The sequence below is a fragment of the Biomphalaria glabrata genome, chromosome 10, assembly GCF_947242115.1.
Source record: "Biomphalaria glabrata chromosome 10, xgBioGlab47.1, whole genome shotgun sequence".
Lineage (NCBI taxonomy): Eukaryota > Metazoa > Mollusca > Gastropoda > Planorbidae > Biomphalaria > Biomphalaria glabrata.
Genome location: NC_074720.1, coordinates 7,769,358 through 7,792,107, shown reverse-complemented (window position 1 = coordinate 7,792,107; position 22,750 = coordinate 7,769,358). Strand labels below are relative to the sequence as shown.

At 37.7% G+C, this 22,750-nt stretch overlaps 1 protein-coding gene across 2 annotated transcripts in view; it reads left to right on the top strand.

Annotated features, from left to right (window-relative positions):
* Positions 1-1,295: 1,295 nt before the first annotated feature.
* Positions 1,296-22,750, top strand: part of LOC106050545 (metal cation symporter ZIP14-like) — a 46,769-nt gene continuing 25,314 nt past the window's right edge. Inside the window, exons 1-2 of one of the 2 annotated variants that reach the window (XM_056044645.1) lie at positions 1,296-1,475; positions 22,187-22,505. In XM_056044645.1, coding sequence (XP_055900620.1) covers positions 22,221-22,505 — 285 coding nt within the window. In that variant the 5' untranslated portion in view covers positions 1,296-1,475; positions 22,187-22,220. Of the gene's footprint in view, positions 1,476-7,459; positions 7,616-22,186; positions 22,506-22,750 lie in introns of those variants that run through there. The other variant, XM_056044644.1, reaches the window with a different exon arrangement.

Sequence of the window (22,750 nt, the reverse complement as noted above, 5' to 3'; positions counted from 1 at the left end):
CACTTTCAAATTCTGTACTCCAAATACACAAAAAAAAAAAAAAAAAAAAAAAAAAAAAAAAAAAAAAGCTTGCTGAAAATCTCCGACATACTGCATGTTCACATGCTCTATTCATTGTCTAAACCCCCTTCCCATATTCAAGTGAGTGTATATCATAGTATGTGTGTGTGTGTGTGTGTGTGCGCGCGCGCGTGTCTTATCTTCTTATCTTATATAATACAGACGTTACTTCAAAAAAGGAGATGATTACGTCCTACGCGTCATGCATTTAGTCATGCATATTAACCAATGACTTAAATTCTGCCAAGTCACTGGTTTTCCTGGCTAGCTCAGGCAACCCATTCCATGCTCTTACATGCGACATCATGCAAATTATCTAGTTCACAGCTGGGTCAGCGCGGTTGCGTATTATAATGCACTCTTCCATAATCTTCAGATTAAAAGCACATTCCTTATTAGAGACGTAGCAAGGAAGTTTGGGGGGGGGGGGGGCGGGCCTCTTGGGCTTCTTTAGGGGCCTCTGCATTTTGACTTTGTACATCAGACATGAGATAATGGCGTAAGATTTAATCTTAATGTAAAAAAAAATTCGAACACTCATTTGGGGCCCTCAAGTGGGGGCCCTGGTGGATTTTCAAAGTCTCCCCCTTATTCTCCAACCATAGCTACGCCACTGCCTTTTGAATGGTACAATTATTACGATATGATGGGACATACTGTGAAATAAATATCATTGAACAATAGATAAAAATAGTGATTTGAAATGTAAGTTTACTGAATAGACACAAAAAAATAGTGATGTTTATTTTAACCCAATAAATAAATAAGAAAACCTCGTTTTTCTAGAGACACAAGCAATAGTCTTAACATTTATGAAATATATTATAAAATCAATATAATAAAGGGAGTTTGTGTTTGGTACGAACTCGTGGACGGCCCCTGCGTACTCACACGTTGTGTTATACATAAATAATTATTTTACATTAAACAAAGAAAAGAAAAAAGACTCAAATTAACATGAACTGCCTTTTAAAATCTCTTGGCGGGCCGCCCTCTTTACGTGCTTTACGCAGCGCTAGTGCTTAGAGTGTTTGCTTCACTCAAACTGAACAATATATGTGGGCTAACACTTGGCTAACGGCACGTCAAATGTCTATTCACTTGAAAGATGTAAGCCAGTCATTTTAGAGGTTTCGCTTCCATTCAAAAGGAGACTCATTTTTTTTTCCATGTTGAGACAATTGAAGGTGGAAAATTAGGGGGGGGGGTTGCTTATCTGGCTTTGATCTAAATGTACATTTATTTATCTTCTGGCGTTATGTTGCGTAAGGCCACCGCGTCTAAAGTATAAAAAAAGCGGGGAAAGGGGGAAATGTGCTTTATAGCTTGCGACCTACTTGCCAACTGTCGTTCGATCTGTGATATTTCATTCAGTTGATCGCCTTGGACCCAAGAGGATAGGCCTGAATCGAAAGGTAGGTTATAAGTCTAGCTTTAGAAAGGGGATTTCTGAGTGTTGTTTTTCGATGTTGTCAACTGTTACAGGACTAATTGACTAAAGCTGACAGAAATGAACATTTTATCATAACAAAATACATCTACTTTCAAAGAAATAGCTCAGAGATAACATATACTTTGAAAACTGAATAATTCATAAGTGTTATGTATATACTTTATCTAATAGGCATCTATCTATCTATCTATCTATCTATCTATCTATCTATCTATCTATCTATCTATCTATCTATCTATCTATCTATCTATCTATCAATCAATTTTCTCTCCCTTTTTTTTCGCTCTCGTTCTCTAATCTCTCTACCTTTCTATTCTCTTCTCTCTCTCTCTCTCTCTTTCTCTCTCTCGCGTATATTTAATCTAGTTCTCTATTAAAAAAAAATACAGTGCTAACGTTTTAAGACATATGGGGAATACTGAATGGGGGATGCGAATGGGAAACTCACGAACATTCCCTCGCCCGTTTTCTAATGACACAAGTCTTCAAAACGTTCTTCTAAAAATGCTACTGTTACCTGACTCGCAGGACGTAGGCCTAATCATCTCTTTGGGGCCAACGTGGGGACATCTTTCAAATGAATACCCGCATTTATTTTCAGTCATTTTTATGGGGATAAATTAACTTTCGCCTATATTTGATTCATATAAGTTTTGTAAAACAAATTATCCATCCAAATTATTCTAGTGGCGCTACAGCTCACGGAGGGCCCTGGTCTGCTCTAACACATCTTTCCATTATGATATACTTTAAAATAATTTATTAGTGTGGTGTGATAGATGCTAGAAGGCTATTGGAGGCTTCAGTTATTAAAAAGAAGGAAAAGAAACACATTGATTCGTATTTCGAAATAAATACACTGTTGAAGAAAGTTAATATAAAGATATAGGCCTCAAAAAAAAAGGCCCCTTCTGTTTGACTTGCCTAAACAAATAATCAGATTCAGAACTTTGTAATGACAAAATTAAATAAAGCATCCTTCCCTAGTTCCATTAGAGAATGGGCCGGGTTGCCTGAATCAGCCAGTAAAATCAACGACTAAGCAGAGTTTAAGTCACTGATTAACATTCATGACTAGATGGACACATGAAATGCATAGGACGTAATTATCTTCTTTGTTTTTTTTGTTTGAAGTAACGTCTGTTATTTGTAAGATAAGATCCGTATACATAACTTCGATACGTGTCTTGACTTATACCAAGCTAACTTGGTGAGGGGAAAAACAATAAGGTAATTCAGAGAGTTTATTTGGTTTAACAAGAATAAAAATTGTCACGGGAAAAACATGCAATAAATTAAAAACCAAACCAAAAAAAAACGCCTTTATTTATATCATCCTTCACATAAAACTTATTTAAAATATATTTAAATAAGCAACGTACTGAATTAAATGAATGTAACGATCTTTGATGTCACATTATGATTATATTAACTGGTCACATTCGTGGGTCTAGTTTGTTATCGTCATGGCCAGTAACTGGGACTTGTTATTTGCTGACGACTGTGCCCTAAATGCCTGCTCTGAAAACGATCTACAGAGCATCGTCAGTGACTTCTCAAGAGCATGCTCAGACTTTGGCCTTACCATTAACACAAAAAAGTCTTATATTTGCCTGCTCCAGGGAAAGCCTACTCGGATCAAAGCATCAAGATAAATGGACATGAAATGAATGCAGTGGATAGATTTACTTATCTTGGCAGCACACTCTCAAGAAACGGAAAGATTGATAATGAAATGGACCTGCGTATCGCCAAGGCCAGTGCATCCTATCGCAGACTGTCTAAAAACGTCTGGAACAGACGAGGTATCACCACAAATATAAAGCTAGGGATCTATCAAGCTGTCATCCTCCCTACATTGCTCTATGCCTCAGAAACGTGGACAGTGTACAGAAAACATGCAAAGAAACTGAACCACTTCCACATGACATGTCTCAGAAAAATACTAAAAGTCAAATGGCAAGAAAAAATACCAGATACTGAAGTCGTTCGAAGAGCGGGTCTGCAAAGCATCCAAACAATCCTGATGCAGTCCCAGCCGCGATGCACAGGACACGTCTGCAAAATGGAAGACCGACGCATCCCTAAACGACTCCTGTATGGCCAATTAAGGGAAGGAAAGATCTCGCAAGGCAACAATGAAAAAACTTCAGGGACACCCTTAAAGCTAAAGGCAGCACAGACCCAACCACCTGGGAGACAGAGGCACATGACAGAGCATCATGGCGTCGCGCTGTGAAAACTGGCGCACAAATTGCTGAGGAAAAGAGAACAACGCTGGCAGAGGAAAAACGCCAGAGAAGAAAAGCAAGGCCAATGACACTAGCTCCAGCTGGAATAACCTGCCCAGTGTGCAGCCGAACATTCCGGGCTCACATATGTCTCACCAGTCACATGAGGAGACACAAAATCCAAGTGCAAACTCTCAGCCCCTTGGATGACAAAAGTGGTCATCATCGAACCACGATGGACGAACTATTTATTAACTGGGACATCAAAGTCTATTAAACCTTTTGAAATTACAAAGTATAAAGATTAAAACAAAATAGTGAAATGAAAAACAGAACATCGATTTTGAAGCTGGAATTGACATTTCTTATTCCATTTTCTAGGACAAATTCATACAAGTGCTCCTGGATTGACGCACTTTAGGTGTCTGCTAGTGAACGCGAAATTCTGACGACATTGATTCAAAGCGAGACTGTAGACTAGATAAAGATAGACAGATAGTTGTCATAGGCATTTATAGAGGTAACGTCGTTTAATTTAGTGACTTGAGACTAGACTGTTCCCGTTGTGGATTAAACCTTCATACTCTATATGCACCTGTGGATTTACTTTTTTGTCAGTGTCTTGAGCTGTGTGTGTATTGCTACGAACTTACTAGTAATACTACGCGTACAGAAACACAAAACTTATCTTCTGATCAATACAAATTCTACAGACCCAGATTAGACATGTTTCTACACTCCTTCTTCCCTAGTGCCATTACAGCATAGAACGGGTTGCCTGAATCAGCCAGAAAACAACAACAACAACAATGGCTAATTAACATGCACGACTAGAATAACACATAAATACGCGTGGGTTGTAATTATTTTCTGTTTTGAAGGGACGTCTGTAGAATATAAGATAAGAAATCCAGCATATTGTGCATTTCTAGTCTTTATCTAGAGCAGCGATGCCCAAACTACGGCCCGCGGGCCAGATCCGGCCCGCGACGTGCTTCCATCCGGCCCGCCTAAACCTCGGTACAAAGAGAAGAAATTGTTTTAAAAGATTGAAAAATGTATTTTTCTACGTTAGGACTCTCACTTTTTCTTGGATGGATTTCATTCAAATCTACGGCATTCTAAAGTCATATTATTTTTTTTTTTAAATGAACACGACGTTTATCTTTTTGGTGACAAGTGTTGACAGTTATTTTAGGTTCTTGAATAATTCCGCTGCTATCTTGAGCTAGTCGTGTCATATGTTGTGTGTAACACTGGGCATCAATTCTGCATCATTTTTTGGTAAAGTACTTTTGATATCAAAGAGAAAGTTAGTACCATTTAAATATTTGAGAGTTAATGAAATAAGAGAGCCATAGGAACGAAAACTAGAATATGAAAGTAGAAACTTCCGGATAAAAAAGTGAAGACATCTTTGCCTTTGTGGAACTTACGCCAACAAGATTTGTACAGAATTGTTTCGGTTTTTAAAACGTATAACAAAAAGTCATTTGCAAAACATCAAAACATAAATAAAAATATGGCGGCATTGTTGGTTTTAACCGCCCAGAAAAGATCGCTAAGCTACGCGCTAGTTGAATGAGTCAAGCGACTGACGAGAACAAAAAGAGACAAGAAATGAGTGAAATGAGTCCACGGCAAAGGCACGTTACAGAGTTGCTCAAAGTATGAGAAATGATGCGTAAAAAGTGCTTTCTAGCAGTGGTGAAAGAATTAGTCCTGGGTAAACAAGCAGTTAACGCATCGCAAAACTAAATGACAGAGCAACAGATTTGGAAATGTTTTCTATTGCCACTGAGGATTACTCCGATAGATCTGCAACTGGAATTGATGGAATTACAAAGCCAGACATCCCTGTTTAAGAAATTTAGAGTGATGCAGACAGTTCATTTCTTGGCCGTGTTGCCTGGTGATACTTACAAATTTCCGAAATTAGGTGTTAAGGACGATCACAATGTTTACAAGCACTTCATTGAGTAGACAAACCTTTCAGTAATAAAACGGATGAGACCTATCTTACATAATCGCCCTACGTGCGTAAGTTGGCCTAGTGGTGCTACAGGTTTCTAATAAAACTATTTAAAATGGAATTATTCTCTATTTCATTTTTTTCATCTATTCGACGATCTGGCCCGCGACACGAGTGTCGGAAATGAAAATGGCCCTCCGTGTGAACTCTGTTGGGCATCACTGATCTAGAGTGTTCCCATTGTAGGCCAACATTTTCATTTATAACAATTTAAACAATTTATGTGTAGATCAGAATAGTTAATATAACTAACTCCCAGACCTTGCGATCTATAAACAGATGATGTAATAGTCGTCTGTTTCTTTGGTTTACGATAGTGTTATGCAGGGGCGGACTGGCTATATGGGCAACTGGGCAAATGCCCGTTGGGTCAGTGCCTAAATAGGCCGGATGTGGCTGCCGAATGGGCCACATTAAAAGTCAGTAAGACCAGTAAAACTTGATAGGTCTCACCTTACCTTTTATAAAGACGGGATACGGATCTTAACATACATAACTGTGTATTAAAGCCACATAATCCGATATAATGGATTGGCTTATAGCAGTTTACCGTGCTTTTGTAATAATTCTCTTTACACACTAAGAGATTAACTAACAACATAAGACCTATGTAGTTTTTTTTAGTCCTTTAGAAGTCGAACTAGTGTGAACGTACTCGTGTGAATCTAAAACTGGACCCTGAACTTAAAATTAGGAAGTATTCCCTCATGTTATGATGTAGTTATGCTAGCAGCAGTCTGTAGACCCACTGTTACTAAAATTGACTCAGAAATGGATTCTCCTCTCTAATGTGCATTATATATTTGGATTGGTCGGTTCGTCGCAAGATCCCAGGATTTCTCAGCTACGAAGTCATTGACAAACCACAATTGTTATTTAAACATGGAACCAAACAGAAATCGAAAGGAAAAGGTAGAGATACAAAAATGAGAGATAAAAAATCTAATAATGGCTAAAATCCTCTGCCAAGAGATGCAGAATGACTAATTTCCTCGCCAGTTTGGCTCAAACAAATCAGAAACGTCGCTGAGTCTCATGATAATTTTCACGAAGGAACATTAACTGTTCGATTTACTCCTGGAGATCATGCCACGTTAGACAACGTAGAAACATTAATTCATATCCATTACTTTCAGGTACCCATTAGAGTTGGGTGAACTCAAAGACGTCCCGAGAATCCCGAGATTCAATATCTCAGCGTTCACCGGGATTCGAAACCCGAGATCTATAGGTTCGGAAATTAAGCCCTTTACCACCCAGCCACCATGTTCCCATTGTGGATTAATACAGTTGCTACAATACCTGAAGCTAACGATGGCAACTATCTTTGACTTCCAATCAATGCGATTCTGCTTTGCGTAATTTAATTAAAAGTTCTCTTTTTGCCCCAGGGGGAAACACCGAGTTTGACAAGCCAGCGCAACTGATGACAAACGCCACCTCGTTGTTTCGGGTCGTTGATCATGTCACTGCTAACCTTAAGTGGGCCGCGATGAAGACAACCCTCTCAGTGGTCCACGTCAGCTGTGTGAACCGCTCTCCACCGCCCCCTCTCCTTTACCAGGAAAAATAAAATAGCCTGGGTGACGAAACACCCAGCGTACTAAATACTAATGGGGTCACTCAGCACTGAACTTTGACCTACAAGACGAACACGTCCTGACACTAACACGCTTCAAAAAAAAAAAAAAAAAGAGCACAGTGACAAAAACTTATCTGCACACATTGGCATGTACTGTCTTGTGGCATGGGACTTTCCATGACAGCTTTGGACACTTGGTGACTGATGCCATAACATGCTGATTACGTGATTATTGATCTACACATTAGACATTAGAGGTAATGTTTTCAATGTCCTTACTATTAATAGTGCTAGTAAACAAGTTGTCTATTAAAATAGACTCTCCGTGACAATGTATTGCTTGTATGTTTATAAAGGTATCTATCTATTACGTTAGGCTAGATCTTCTCTCTAGCTCTCTCTATCTGTATATATGTAGGCCTATATATGTATGTAATATGCATGTCTGTAATACTATGAATGTATGTATGTAATATGTATGTATGTTGTCTATTAAACTAGCCTCTCCGTGACAATGTATTGCTTATATGTTTATAGAGGTATCTATTTATTACATTAAGCTAGATCTACTTTCTCTCTCTCTCTCTCTCTCAGTATATATGTATGTAATATGTATGTATGTAATACTATGAATGTATGTATATAATATATATGTATGTATGATTGTATGTAATATATTTGTATGTATGGATGGATTTAATTGTAGACTCTTCTTTCTACGTATTTCTTCCACATGTTATCCCACTTATTAAGTGTTAACTTAACCTGACACCAGTCGCTGTACTAGCTTACTTGTTTGTCTAATTTTAAAAAAAAATCATTCCTTCTTAATTAACTATTCATTTATAATGTGCAGGTAATACTGGCTATAGGGCACTGTCATTTTGGGCACTGGCTTTATGGCACTGCATTTTCTATAGGGCGAATCTAAGAAATTTAGGCACTGGAAATTTAGGCACCGGTAATTTAAGCACCAACATTTCCTCTCCTCTCTCTTTCCTCTCTCTCCCTCTCTTTACCCCGTTCTTTTCTCTCCCTCTCTTCCTCTCTCTTTCCTCTCTCTCCCTCTCTTTATCCCGTTCTTTTCTCTCCCTCTCTTCCTTTCTATCTCCTCTCTCTCCCTCTCCCTCCTTTCTCTCCTTTCCATCTTTCTATCCTCACTTATGAATTTTTATACGATTGTTATTAACTTTATCATTTGTTACTATTAACCATAACGCCTGTTAGCACGACTGTTGTGCCAAGTACTGTTAAACTGACAGGTCATAAATGTTGCGCCTGGCTGTGTGGGGTATGCGCTGCGGGCTGTCGTTACGATAGTCCCAAATTCTATCCCACCACGCAGCTACCCAATGAAATTGCAGGAAATCTGAGCTAGAGCGTAATATTTTAAATTTCTTTTAATTAACGTCCGAAATTTATATACTAAAAGTGACTACGATCACTTCGCAATTTACTCGGCGGATCTCATTTTTTTTTTTCTGTTGACAACTTGCAACGTATAGGGTGAAGAGGGCGCTATGTTTAGTACTAGTAGAATTGATACATTCTTTTTTTTGTTAGTCGCACTTGTCTCCCTTTGTTTATTCCATCGCGGTGTTTATCATTGTTTTTTGAGCATTCTAAAAAGCAGTTGTTGTTTTTTTTTGTTATTTATTCCGTAAACGAGTTAACTCAGATTTAAAATTAGTTAATTTGTACAAAGTAATTAAAAATTTAGCACACACAAAAAAGATGTTTCCTGTAGCAAGAGTGAGACTTCTGACACCAAAATATGGACAAAGTCGAGTTAAGGGAGAGAATCTTTTGTACTCTTCTTTTTAAATCAACATTCTTCCATTATTCTTTTCCTGTTTTAGCCAAGCAATATAAACGAAATGAAAGGAAGTAGGGTCTATATAATGTATTACGCTCCTCTAAGCAGCAGTTTAATACATCGTCGGGTTCATCCTTTAACTAAGTGAAGTTCAGCCAGTAGCAGTCTATGCGTTTTTTTTTTAATTCTTTCTAAGGACATGACCAACGTGACCCTGACAATGTATCCCTATATCAATTTCTACACGAATACATTAGCATACATTATCAGGCAAAGTATCTTACGAAACCACCATTAGACTAGAACCAGTTACCGAACAGCTGTTCGTGTAGAGTTATTAGTGGACTCGCATCTCCATTTTTTAACGCTACTTTTTTGCTCCTGTTTCTAGACAATAAGAAAATGATAACAAATGTTCGGAAATGTAAAGTCAGGCCGCAACTTAAAGGAAATATAGTTCAGTGTATCGGTAATGTCTAGGACACAAAATAGTTCAACGTGTCGGTATGGTCTACGACACAATATAGCTCAGCGTGTCGGTAATGTCTACGACACAGTATAGTTCAACGTGTCGGTAATGTCTACGACACAATATAGTTCAACGTGTCGGTAATTTCTACGACACAATATAGCTCAGCGTGTCGGTAATGTCTACGAAACAATATATTTCAACGTGTCGGTAATGTCTATGACCCAGTATAGTTCAGTGAGTCGGTAATGTCTACGACACAGTATAGTTCAGTGTGTCGGTAATGAGACAATATAGTTCTACGTGTCGGTAATGTCTAGGACACAAAATAGTTCAACGTGTCGGTAATGTCTACGACACAATATAGTTCAGTGTGTCGGTAATGTCTACGACACAGTATAGTTCAACGTGACGGTAATGTCTACGACACAGTATAGTTCAGTGTGTCGGTAATGTCTACGACACAATATAGTTCAACGTGTCGGTAATGTCTACGACACAATATAGTTCAGCGTGTCGGTAATGTCTACGACACAATATAGTTCAGCGTGTCGGTAATGTCTACGACACAGTATAGTTCAGTGTGTCGGTAATGTCTACGACACCACGGGAAAGCCTCCAGTAGGAACACCTTTTATTGTCTGATCAGATTGACCGTTTTCTTGTGCGACAAAAGATCACCGGCTGATTTACGTTGTCGCAGCTGTGGCTGGTATTAAGTGAGTTGATATTGAGTGAGTTGATATTAAGTAAGTTGATATTAATTAAGAGCCTGGCAGGTCTTTATTTTCGTGTCTCTTCTTGATGTGTTGGGAGAGTGACGTCATCACATTGTCAGTGACATAGAACCTTAATCAGACACCCTTGTGACATATATACGACACTCACTTTCACATGGAGATGCCAACACTTGCACTGAAACTCTTTCATTAAGACACTTTCACACTGAGACACACTTATACTGAAAACCTAAAAATGGTAGGGTCGCTAGTGCAAATAGTGTAACAAGTAGTGTAGCAAGGAACCAGTAAGCCAGGGTTCAAGGCTATGATCACCTTCCCTAAAATATATAAAAAGTTTTATTGTAACCAAAAAAAAAAAAAAAAAAAAAACCACATATAATGTCAGCTTGGATATATCCGTAGACTTACCAGAGAACTATTTCAATGCATTACAATTATTAGTGTCATTGGAGTCAGTTTAGTGACAACTTGTTACAAGTAAGTCTAATGTGGCGTGACGTTAAATGCTAATTAAAATAATAAGTGACCTACTATCAATAACCCCTATGGGTCTTTGTTAATCACGGGGCCTGTCGTAATAAACCCAAGGGCTGTCTCGCGACACAGAAATCATGTTTCAGGCCCCTATATTCGTTGCTACGCCAAGAGTCCTATTCAACCATGCTATCAATCGGAGGCGACCAAATAACATAAGTAGAAACACAGGTGGAATGCAATTTTAACAAGATCAAACTCACTTAAAATTCATGTCTTTTTGTATCAGGCTTCTTGCTTGTTTTTTTTCTCTTTTACACTTGTTTTTATTAGCTTGTTCTACGTCAGACCACCACTTGACTTCGTAAGAATTTATTCATCCTACACAACCAATACCTCCGCCCTGTCATGGTTCCATCTGAAAAGTACATATACACTCAACAACTGTGGTACTGCACTCATCCTTAATCTTCGGAATAGAAGACAACGCCTTAATTTCAATCTATTTTATAACAAGATTTAAAAAGCAGTGTTAAGTGATACATAATTTATCTGTGGCTACTCCTGCAATAGCTAAAGCCCCCTTTTAACGCTTGACCAAAAGGGAAGCATTTCTTCCATAGGTCATGAATGAACAATCAGTTAGGCCAGGGTCTCACCGAACACTCCATAACACAGTGGCGTAGCTAGGAATTCGCCATCATTTGGGAGCCTTGAGCTATTTAGGGGCCCCTGCATTTCGACATTGGACATCATGACATGAGATAATGGCGTAATATTTTATGTAAAATAAAATTCGAACACTCATTTGGCCCCCCCCCCCTTTCAAGTGAGGGGCGGGATATTTTCCAATTACCCCCCCCCCCCCATTTCCCTATCTTAGATACGAAACTGCCATAAGAGTTAATTGTACATTTCTAGTCTTTATCAAGAGTGTTCTCATTGAAGGCCAATATCTTTATTTATAACTATTGAAATGTAGTTCATAAGAATTAATATAAATCTTATATAAATATACATATTAAATTTTAATTACAAAGTGCGTTTTTCTCGTTTGGGTCTCTGCGCTATGGCTATCCACGGATTGGTTGGGGGGGGGGGGCGAGATTCATTCTGTCGGAGGCCTTGCTAAGGTCAAGTGCCAGTTCGGCGTAGCCTTTCTCTGTTAGTTACTCATTATCTATGTTCCATGAGGAACGCAAAGGAAAGATGATGATGATTCTCATTATGTATTGATTTTACGCGTTTGCAAACGACTTGCAATATTAGCTTATATATCAAATGACCTTTACTTTTTCAAGACCACCAAAAGCTGTTGTTTGTTTTTATGAGTTTGATTAAAAATCATTTTTTTTTTTTTACAGATTAATGAAGTTGCTTGTGAATGGATAAAATTTTAATTATAATCAATTATATTATTAAGCATCTTCATTTTAGAAAAGGTTATGTGTAATTGAATAAAAATTGAATAAGTGTGCAAGCGATCTATACCTTGGTTAGGTTGACAGATTTGTCGGTTTGACCGACTAGTTTATCAAAGGATAGCTCTTTGTAACGTGATAAAGCTTTGTGACTTTTCGAGTGCAGGTTTTAAGAGCTTGTGCTATTTGACTTTGTAATAAGCTACCTATAATTGGTAAATTAGCAGACGTCTCTTTAAAGAGAGAGGTCGGTGTGCATGACTACCGCTCTCAGACCTTTCGACCTGCGGGGGGAGAGGATGTAGAAGTTATCTGTTACTATGCCCGACGTTTAACGAGGTTGTCATGTGACAAGCACAACGAGCAACCGTCTTGACTTTCCATAACTAATGTCAGGTACCCATTATAGTTTGTTGGACTCAGAGGAGAGTCAGAAATTCAAAATCACAGTCTTCACCGAGATTCGAACACGATACCTGTCGGTTTAAAAGCCAAACGCTTTACCACCAAGCCCCACCCCCACCTCCCCGGTGTTGTTTTTTTTATTTGTTTGTAAAATGACGCAAATACCAGAGCGCTGTTCTCAGGAGCGTGGCTAATCAATAATGCACCACATAACTTAACGATCAGATCGATGTTTTAAGTTTCAGATTTTATGAATTGTGAAGCCATAACATTTGCTTTCACTAGTGCCACATTCAGTCGATTAATTTCACCAGCAGATTATTTCTATTTTCTTACTATATTTGAGACTGGTCTACATTTATTTGCATAGATCAAAATATGTATCCTAATAACATGTTTAAAAGGGCAGGTAAAACATACATCTAATGCACTTGCATAGAATTAGGTACTTTTAATAGCCCCATATCTCAAATAGCTTAGGGCCTTATGAAGTTTACTTTTTTTTATTTGGATAAGAATTTTTGTCTAGTAGCTGATACAACTCCACAGATCACATCCTCATCGACTAGGATGCTAGAAATTGACAGTGTTACCTCCCTTTATGCTTGGAGTCTATCTTCTAAAAAAAAGGACAAAACCATATTTCAAGACTTGTTTTGAGAGTAACGAAAAGTTTCTTTTGATATAGAATGTATTTGTGCCAGTGTCTTGACTTGGATTTGTAAAAGTGTCCTGGCTTGTTGTTCTACTGTCTTGACTTATTCTTCTACTAGTGTCTTGACTTGATCTTTCAGGTCTTCACATGGTCTTGTACAGGTGTCTTGACTTGATCTTACTGCTCTTCACTTGGTCTTGTACAGGTGTCTTGACTTGATCTTACTGCTCTTCACTTGGTCTTGTACAGGTGTCTTGACTTGATCTTACTGCTCTTCACTTGGTCTTGTACAGATGTCTTGACTTGATCTTACAGGTCTTCACTTGGTCTTGTACAGGTGTCTTGACTTGATCTTACTGCTCTTCACTTGGTCTTGTACAGGTGTCTTGACTTGATCTTACTGCTCTTCACTTGGTCTTGTACAGGTGTCTTGACTTGATCTTACAGGTCTTCACTTGGTCTTGTACAGGTGTCTTGAGTTGATCTTACTGCTCTTCACTTGGTCTTGTACAAGTGTCTTGACTTTCATTGGCAACGAGCTGCTTCATTTGATTCGGATATTCATCCAAACTTCATAGTTTAGTTTGTTAGTTATTACCCATCAGAGGCACGCAAATATCCCGAAATTAAAAGTCCCAGTCTTCACCAGGATTCGAACCCGGGAACCTCGGTTCAGCGCTTTACCACTCAACCACCGCTCCTCTTAATTTACTTATCGATTTATAAAAAAATGAAGTACAAAGTGTCATCGTTGAAATGTTCCTCTTGAAATGGGTTCCAGTGAAATAAATATTTATGCATGAACTTAACAACCATAAAAATGTATACTATATAAATCAAATGCTTATAAATTTGCTATGCATCTCTACACTGTAGTACATCGGCCATTCATTTTTTTTTTAAATCGTTAAGTTATTCTAATTTTGTATCCATATGTACAGCTCATGTAAATCAATGCCTGCCTTAATGCTCACATTTTCAGCATTATTAACTAAACATTGGAAACAAAGTCACTTGCATAGCTATCGATGCAGAAACTATTGACGAATGACTTAAGAGGTATTGCATTTCAACAGCCGTAAAACTTTAGCCTACTTCCACGTCCTCAATCAGTTACCACTTTTTTTTCTTAGTAGTGCCCACCTTCTAGTAGTCTGTAGCAATGTATACATGCACTAACCACAGATGGCTGCTAATATATCGCATTCATGTATTGCTCCTAATGTTTTGATTTGTATTTTGATTTGTAAAGTTGTAGCTTTAAGCAGCTAATTCAGGCGTATTCATTTCTTAATGCCCAATTTGATGAAAACAAGCAACAAGTAAAATTGAAAAATTATTTTTTTTAAATAAATATCTAAAGGGAAGAACTCCACATTTAGAACTATATATATCAATAATGTAGAAGTTATTTCCCTGTTTCGATATCAAACAAAATAATTACTTACCAATAATTAATTGATTGATTGTTTAATTTTATAAAATAGTTTCATGTTTTGTTAGGTACAATAATTAATTACTTAAAGATTTAACTTGATCCGAGAATGGGTGTGGAAGAAATAACATGTTCAAACTTTTTATCAGACAGACAGACAGACAGAGTAAGTTGATAAAAGCTTTGGAAAAACGCATGCAAATTTCTATTGACAAATACACACAGCTTCAACCTCCATGTACATATATAGGCTGAAAAAAATGTCAAGTAAACATTTTTCCTTTTTTTTTTTTTTACTTTTAAAATCATTATTCAAATTTAACGGTTTTGTCCTAGGGCTAGTTGACAAGGCAGCTTTCTTTTTATTTCTCTTGACCGATGCAGCTACGTTTCGTCACGTACTGTCTGTCTCCATGCTGTCCGGTCTTGGGCTATCTCCTCCCACATATTTCGGTTGATGCCTGTGGTTCTCATGTCTCGCTTGCAGATAAGTCTTGGGCGGCCCTCGGGTCTGACTCCCCCTGCAAGCTCAGCGTACAGGATGTCTTTAAGGAATTCCTCCATCTTGTATGCGAGTGACATGTCCGAGCCAGGGTAGTCTTCTGTGTGTCAGAAGAGCTTAGATGTATCTTAATGCGCGATATATTGTGACTTGTGAAGCTCTGAAATCTTGAACTAATCATTTCTAATCCTTTAAATCCTCTCTTCTAACACGACCTGGATATACATTAGGACGTACATAGTCAGATCGATAATTGACATGTAATAACAAGTGTTATCGTCAAGTTTGTTTTAGTTGTATAAACAGTTTACATTGCGAGAAACAGCAATAATTTTCCAAAAGTACTAAAAATAGCCAAGCGACTTGAAAATAAAGTTATTGTCCTTTCTAAAAGCTAATTTTAATAAATACAAGGGAAAACCATACGTGGAGTCTGTCAATAAGTTTAAAGTTTCATGTTAAGTCTATTATTTTTTACAAAAATGTATATCAGCACTACATATCTATCTATCTGGTAAAAAGTTTGTACACGTTATTTCTCCGACACCCAAGCTCGGATCAAGCTTGAAATTTTGCACACATATTTCTTTTACCTGACAACACAAAAATCAATAAAATAATATTACCAATTAGTTAGCGCTGGCTAACAAAATATAGACAAATAAGTTACCTTGCTTCTAATTTAAGAACAAAAACAACGTTAGAAATTGAGTTCAAGACTTAAAATATTGACAATTATTATGCCCATGAGATCGATAGTTTGGTATAATACGTTGAGTTTGAAAGTCTTCTCTGCATCTTAAATTTTCTCTTCACAAGTTTACAGTAGTCAGTGGTAGTCTGTGGTAGTCTCATCAAATCGGATTATAACTTTCCTCAATCAGGGGAAACAAAAAAAATGGATGAACACCTCAAGATCTACAGCAGTCTCATGTTTCCACTCTCAAAGTCATTTCTCCAATGTTGTAGCCTACTTCAGTCTAAATCTTCTCCAATGTTGTAGCCTACTTCAGTCTAGATCTTCTCCAGTGTTATAGCCTACTTCAGTCTAGATCTTCTCCAATGTTGTAGCCTACTTCAGTCTAGATCTTCTCCAATGTTGTAGCCTTTTTCAGTCTAGATCTTCTCCAATGTTGTAGCCTACTTCAGTCTAGATCTTCTCCAATGTTGTAGCCTACTTCAGTCTAGATCTTCTCCAATGTTGTAGCCTACTTCAGTCTAGATCTTCTCCGATGTTGTAGCCTTTTTCAGTCTAGATCTTCTCCAATGTTGTAGCCTACTTCAGTCAAGATCTTCTCCGATGTTGTAGCCTGCTTCAGTCTAGATCTTCTCCAATGTTGTAGCCTACTTCAGTCTAGATCTTCTCCAATGTTGTAGCCTACTTCAGTCTAGATCTTCTCCAATGTTGTAGCCTACTTCAGTCTAGATCTTCTCCGATGTTGTAGCCTTTTTCAGTCTAGATCTTCTCCAATGTTGTAGCCTACTTCAGTCTAGATCTTCTCCAATGTTGTAGCCTACTTCAGTCTAGATCTTCTCCGATGTTGTAGCCTTTTTCAGTCTAGATCTTCTCCAATGTTGTAGCCTACTTCAGTCTAGATCTTCTCCAATGTTGTAGCCTACTTCAGTCTAGATCTTCTCCACTGTTTTCGCCTACTTCAGTCAAGATCTTCTCCGATGTTGTAGCCTACTTCAGTCTAGATCTTCTCCAATGTTGTAGCCTACTTCAGTCAAGATCTTCTCCGATGTTGTAGCCTGCTTCAGTCTAGATCTTCTCCAATGTTGTAGCCTACTTCAGTCTAGATCTTCTCCACTGTTTTCGCCTACTTCAGTCAAGATCTTCTCCGATGTTGTAGCCTACTTCAGTCTAGATCTTCTCCAATGTTGTAGCCTTTTTCAGTCTAGATCTTCTCCAATGTTTTCGCCTACTTCAGTCAAGATCTTCTCCAGTTAATTCACAGCTTTACGTAGATCTTGATGCTCACTTTACAATATTTTTTGTAAACAACGTTGATTGCGCTCACAAATTTGCTTTATTTTTTTTCCCTAAGTGCTGCAGCGTCCAGGCGTTCTTTTGCCATTGTTGCCATTGAGGAACAGAAAGTATTTTGTGTAAGCATCTTTGGTACAACAAACTATCAGTATCTCATTGCAGTTTGAGCATCATTCCTTGATGATAACATTGTAGGGAGGAGGTGCAGCGGCTGAGCGGTAAAACGCTTGACTTACGAACCGAAGGTCTCGGGTTCAAATGTCCGTGAAGACTGGGATTTTTAATTTCGAGATCGTAGGGCAACTCTGAATTCCCTTGACATGAGTTGGTGAAAAGTAAAGGTGGTTGGTCGTTGTGCTGTCCACATGACACCCTCGTTGGCTGTTGGCCACAGAAAAAGATGCCATCATCTGCTATAACAGGGGTTCTTAACCTGTGGGTCGCGACCCCCTTGGGGGTCGATTGACGATTTGCCAGGGGTCGCCAAAGACCATCGAAAACGTCTGTTCTTCTATTGCTGTATGTGTGTGGGAGGGGGGGGGTCGCGGCAGAGTGGGGGATTGTAAAAAGGGGTCGCCAAGCTTAAAAGGTTGAGAACCGCTTTGCTATATTGACCACAAGGTCTGAAAGAGGAATTTCACTTTATACTTTTACCTTGTAGGGAACAATTATTTCAGTGTCCTGTAAACTATACTCTCCCTATTAAATTAGAGAAGCGCCCATCTTGAATCAAAAGTCGTGGGTAAAAACATATGCACATTGTTGTGAAAGGATCTTGGTGTGTGTATGTGTATATGTCGTGGAGCATGAGTGTCACCCTTAAGTTACGCCCCTGTTCTGTACCTGTCCAGCGGTTGAATGGGTCAGCCTAGCGGGGTAACGAGAGGTCAGGAATTCAGAAACTCAGTAGAGCGGCTAATCTGTTGGTGGAGGTTGTGAGGTAGAAACTAGAGAGGAAATAAAAGTGCTGTTTTAATAGAAAAGAAAGCTAGTCGAGTTTGTTACTTCCATGTTTTGTGGTTCATTTAAATTAGGAAGTCGTCATACTGACATTTTATATAAAGTCATAGAAGTCTGCAACTTTTTGAGCGCAGCTGATGGAATTATTTAAGACCAAGTATAAGTTGTGGTTAGTACCGTGAACATAATGCTCAAACTGCTGTATCGAAGATTTTGTATAAATATGATGTTGAACTATGATCCAAGTTTCAACCAATTAACATTAATCAGTCTCCAACGATCCACAATGCAACTGACTACGGTATATATTTTGTTTTCATTTTTTTTTTTTAGAAAACCTCAGAATTTTTCTTCAAATCGACATAAGATTAAGAAAAATTCTTTTTTTTTTCTAATGCAGAAAAAAATAAAGAAACAGATTGAGTTTTGTGACAGCTGAATAATTTGCAAATGTGTCGAAAAATTTTTTCCGTGTCAATCAGACCAAATTTCTCGTGTTCGAGATAGCAAACTAAATAATTAACTACAACTAGTTAATTTACTAATTAGTTAAGTTTTTTGTATTGATTCTTGTGTTGTCAGCTAAAATAAATAATTGAGAGAAATTTCAGCTTTATCCGAGATTTGGTTTGGGAGAATTAACGTGTACAAACTTTTACTAGACAGACAGACAGACAGAGTGAGTTGATATAAGCTTTGTAAAAATGGAACGAGCTGTTAACAGTTGTCATCACCAGCTCATGATTAAGGCTAGCCACCATTACAACAAACCTGATAATCTGAAACAGATCTTTACATCAAAGCAGTCTAGGCTGCTGCTACTCAGACTCTAGTACAGTTTAATGTTTTGAAGTAAACTTTTGGTCTAAGGTTTAGGAATAGGATATTTTGAGAAGGTTTTTAAGGTTACATTTTTAATCGCCTTTACGAAAGTGCTATTACGTATTCCAGTTTGGTGTCATCCCCAAGGGCCCATGTGGGCCCCAACGGTTCATTAGTTAGGGGCCCAAACGCATGAAATCCATTTGCGCCATGGTTGGTTCGTCACAGACTGTGGGCCCCTAAGGGTCGTGGGCCCGGGTTCATTGAGCCATGGATGCTACGCCACTACATCTATTGTCCTTAGATCTTGCGCGTAAACGTTTATGATTTGATAATAATACTAAGCCTTGTCTTCGGGTCCAAAGATTAGTGAGGAGTGCAGCATTTCGCGTGGCTGAGCAGCCCCAGCTGTGACCTACATATTTTGCCACATTCATAGCAAGCATAATCATTGTCCGCAGGTGGTCGAATTTAGATTTTCTTTTCGTCTTCTGCGTTTGTCCTCGGCAGTGGATTTTCTTTTGGTCTCAAATGTGTATCCCGCGATCTTCGTGAGTGACCTCCAGCTGTCTCGTTCTGAGACCGCATGCAACCAGGTGTTCTCTTCTATGTCAACCAAGGAAAGTTGACGCCTAAGCTGGTCTTTGAAGCGTTTCCGTGGGGCGCCTCTGTTACGTCGACCACCTTTTTGCTCTCCAAAAAAGACTGCCTTTGGCATGCGTTCGTCTCCCATAAGGGATACGTGCCCTACCCAGCGTAACAAATTCAATCGTGACAAAAACTTGCTCGAATGGAGATATCCATATTTCCTACATTTTATTGAATTAAAAAAAATTTCTACTGTTTAAATATTATATCGAAACAATTGCAAAGCAGAATTTGGTTTAGTGACGTTTTCGAAAATTGCACGACACATATTATGAAATAACCAAACCTATAAAAACAAACCCTTATGTCTTATGATGTTGTTTTAAAATTGGTTAAAACTGAAATTAAAATGATTGAAAACGTATTTGTGACACAAAAAATACTTTTTTTTTTCGTTAGTGATGAAATATTACTTCCAAATTGTGTAGTTGTGTAGCTTATTGCGACATATGAGGGCACCACCCGTGGCTGGACGCTCCAAAGGCTTCATACATAATATAGAATAAAGAGAATCCAGATCTATCCCACTATTTTCCATGTGAGTTGTGACACAGGCAACATCTTGTTAAAATTTTAGCCCACACTCTTATTCTTATTTGAATATAATTATAGCAATTGCAAATTAAATTCAAACCCACGCCGAAGATAACAAAGGTTTGTATGAAACAAGTAATAAGGGACAGGTTCAACTTTTAGTGTACTCTGTGGTTCGCTGCTTTCGAAAGTGAGTTATGGTTCTTGTTTTGTTCAACACTTTAATACAATTTTGGAATTATTTCAAAAGCAGGAAGGTTCATCGGCTGGCAATGACTTAAAAAGGTTAATAAATATATTTTTTGTACATGGTAGGCATCTAACGCCAGTGAATGAAACCAAGCTCCGACTGCAAGGAAAGAATTTGACTTTCATTGATTAAATCAATCTCAAAAAACTTTTTTTGAAAAAATAAATACTGCCTAAGGATATCGATGTCTATACAATTCACCCAGTGCTTTTATTTTTGTGACGGTACGCACCGGTACGGCGTACCGGCACCCTTTTTAATGTGGGGAAAAAATTATTACTTTTCTTGTATTTTAACGTTTATTGTTAATATATTAGACGTTGATCTAGTCTTAATCATGGCTGTCTGGTCGTGCGTTTTGCACGCTGGACTGTCGTTTGGATTTATGGATGATCCCAGGTTCAAACCCTCCCCGCTCCCATCCCCCGTCGACCCTCTGGAGGTTTGGACTTCAACTATAAAGGAACACCCGAAACATGTAAAAACAACACAACAGACATTCTAAACTAGACCAAGAAATTCTAGATCTAGAAGCTACAATGATTTTAATTAGAATATAAATCTAAATCTAGTTTGAAAAATCTAGCTCTAGTGTAAAATAAATCTAGATTTTGTGTAAAAAATCTAGATTAGATCTAAATCTAGCTAATATGTCTTTTTAAAATACAAGTCAGATTATGAAGTTTAATATGACATCAAAGGAAAAAATCCACTTCGTTACACTGCCTAATGAGACTAAAAATATCTTTATCAATACGAGTAAATCAATAAATTTAAAATATTTTTTATAAAAAAACAACCAATTTTCGTAAATGAGAACAAGATTACTTTATTTTTTTTTATTAGAAGAGTGATTTCAAACAGTTATTAGGCGTTAGTAGATTTTTCATGTAAAATTCGGAACATTTTTGGCGACGATTTGTAAGAAAATTAAAGTAATGTAGGTCGATTTCTTTTCAAAACAAAATCCGGAACATTCTTTACCGATTAAACAACTTTTGTTATGTTTCGGCAACAAAATTAACTGTAAAATAAGTCTAAAAATTGATTTTCAATAATCGTTTCTAGTAAATTACTTTCTTATTTTAAAATCCTAAAACAACCAATTGCCGATATTTTTGAAAAAATAAAGTCATTTGACATACATTTGTTTTAAGTTGAAAATACGGAACAATTTGATATCGATAAATAAACTATAGTGACGTATTGTCGAAGAATATAAGTGTAATATTAGTCAATTATGCGATTTCAAACAATCATTTGACATAATTAATTTTTTTTTTTTTAAACAATATCCGGAACAACTTTATAGTTAATGAAATATAAGTCAGTATAAGATTTTCATTTAGCATTTATATGATATTTACATTAAAAAACCGGAACAAAATATTAATGATAATGTGTTTTTGCAACGTTTAAGCATGGAGATTAAATTTAATGTAAGTTTTAAGAAGACCAAACAAACATTCGTTGGCATTGGTTTGTATTTTATAGGTTCTTCTTGTTTCTATTATTGAAATGAAGACATATTACGTGTTAACAGTGTGTGCTCAGTCTGTTTCTGATTTCTATATAGAGACGTATGCTTTATCCTTTTGACAGGAACTCTTTCACCAGACAGACAGAGTGACTTAATAGATGTAGTAACAATTAAACTGTTCTTGTTTAAGAAATTAAATAATCTTTTTTTTTTCTCATCTTCAGAGCTGCGCTAGCTGCCCTTAGCCTTGCAAGAAACATGCCAAGTAAGCATAGCGTATGCGTCTTCCTCCTGGCCATGGTCTGCACATCTCTGCTCACGGCGGCGTCGTTTGCAAATGAAGCAACCAGAGAGCAGATGGTCAACAGCTCCTTGGGAGTTCTGCTCAAACACTTTTCGTTGCCTGTGGCGAACTCTTCAGGGTTGACCCGGAAGCAGTTCATGCAGTTTCTTCAGTCCGCCACCTCCCACAGCGAGGACTTCCTCCTCAGCGTCCTGGGATCTTGCAAGGCCTCGGATGGAAACTGCACGCGCCAGGCCGAGGTGAAGTTTCTAATGTATGTGAATCTAAATGTATAGCCAGTGTCTTTAAATGATTTTTTAAAATGTTCTACGCAATCGTCTCTACATTTTTCAAACATCGATAAGTTTGGTAGTTTGATTCTTAAGTAGTGCTAAATATAAGTGCTAAATATAAGTGCTAAATATAAGTGCTAAATATAAGTGCTAAATATTAAATGTAATGTGCTTCTTTTACTTTTTCGTTCGCATTATCATATTGGAGGACT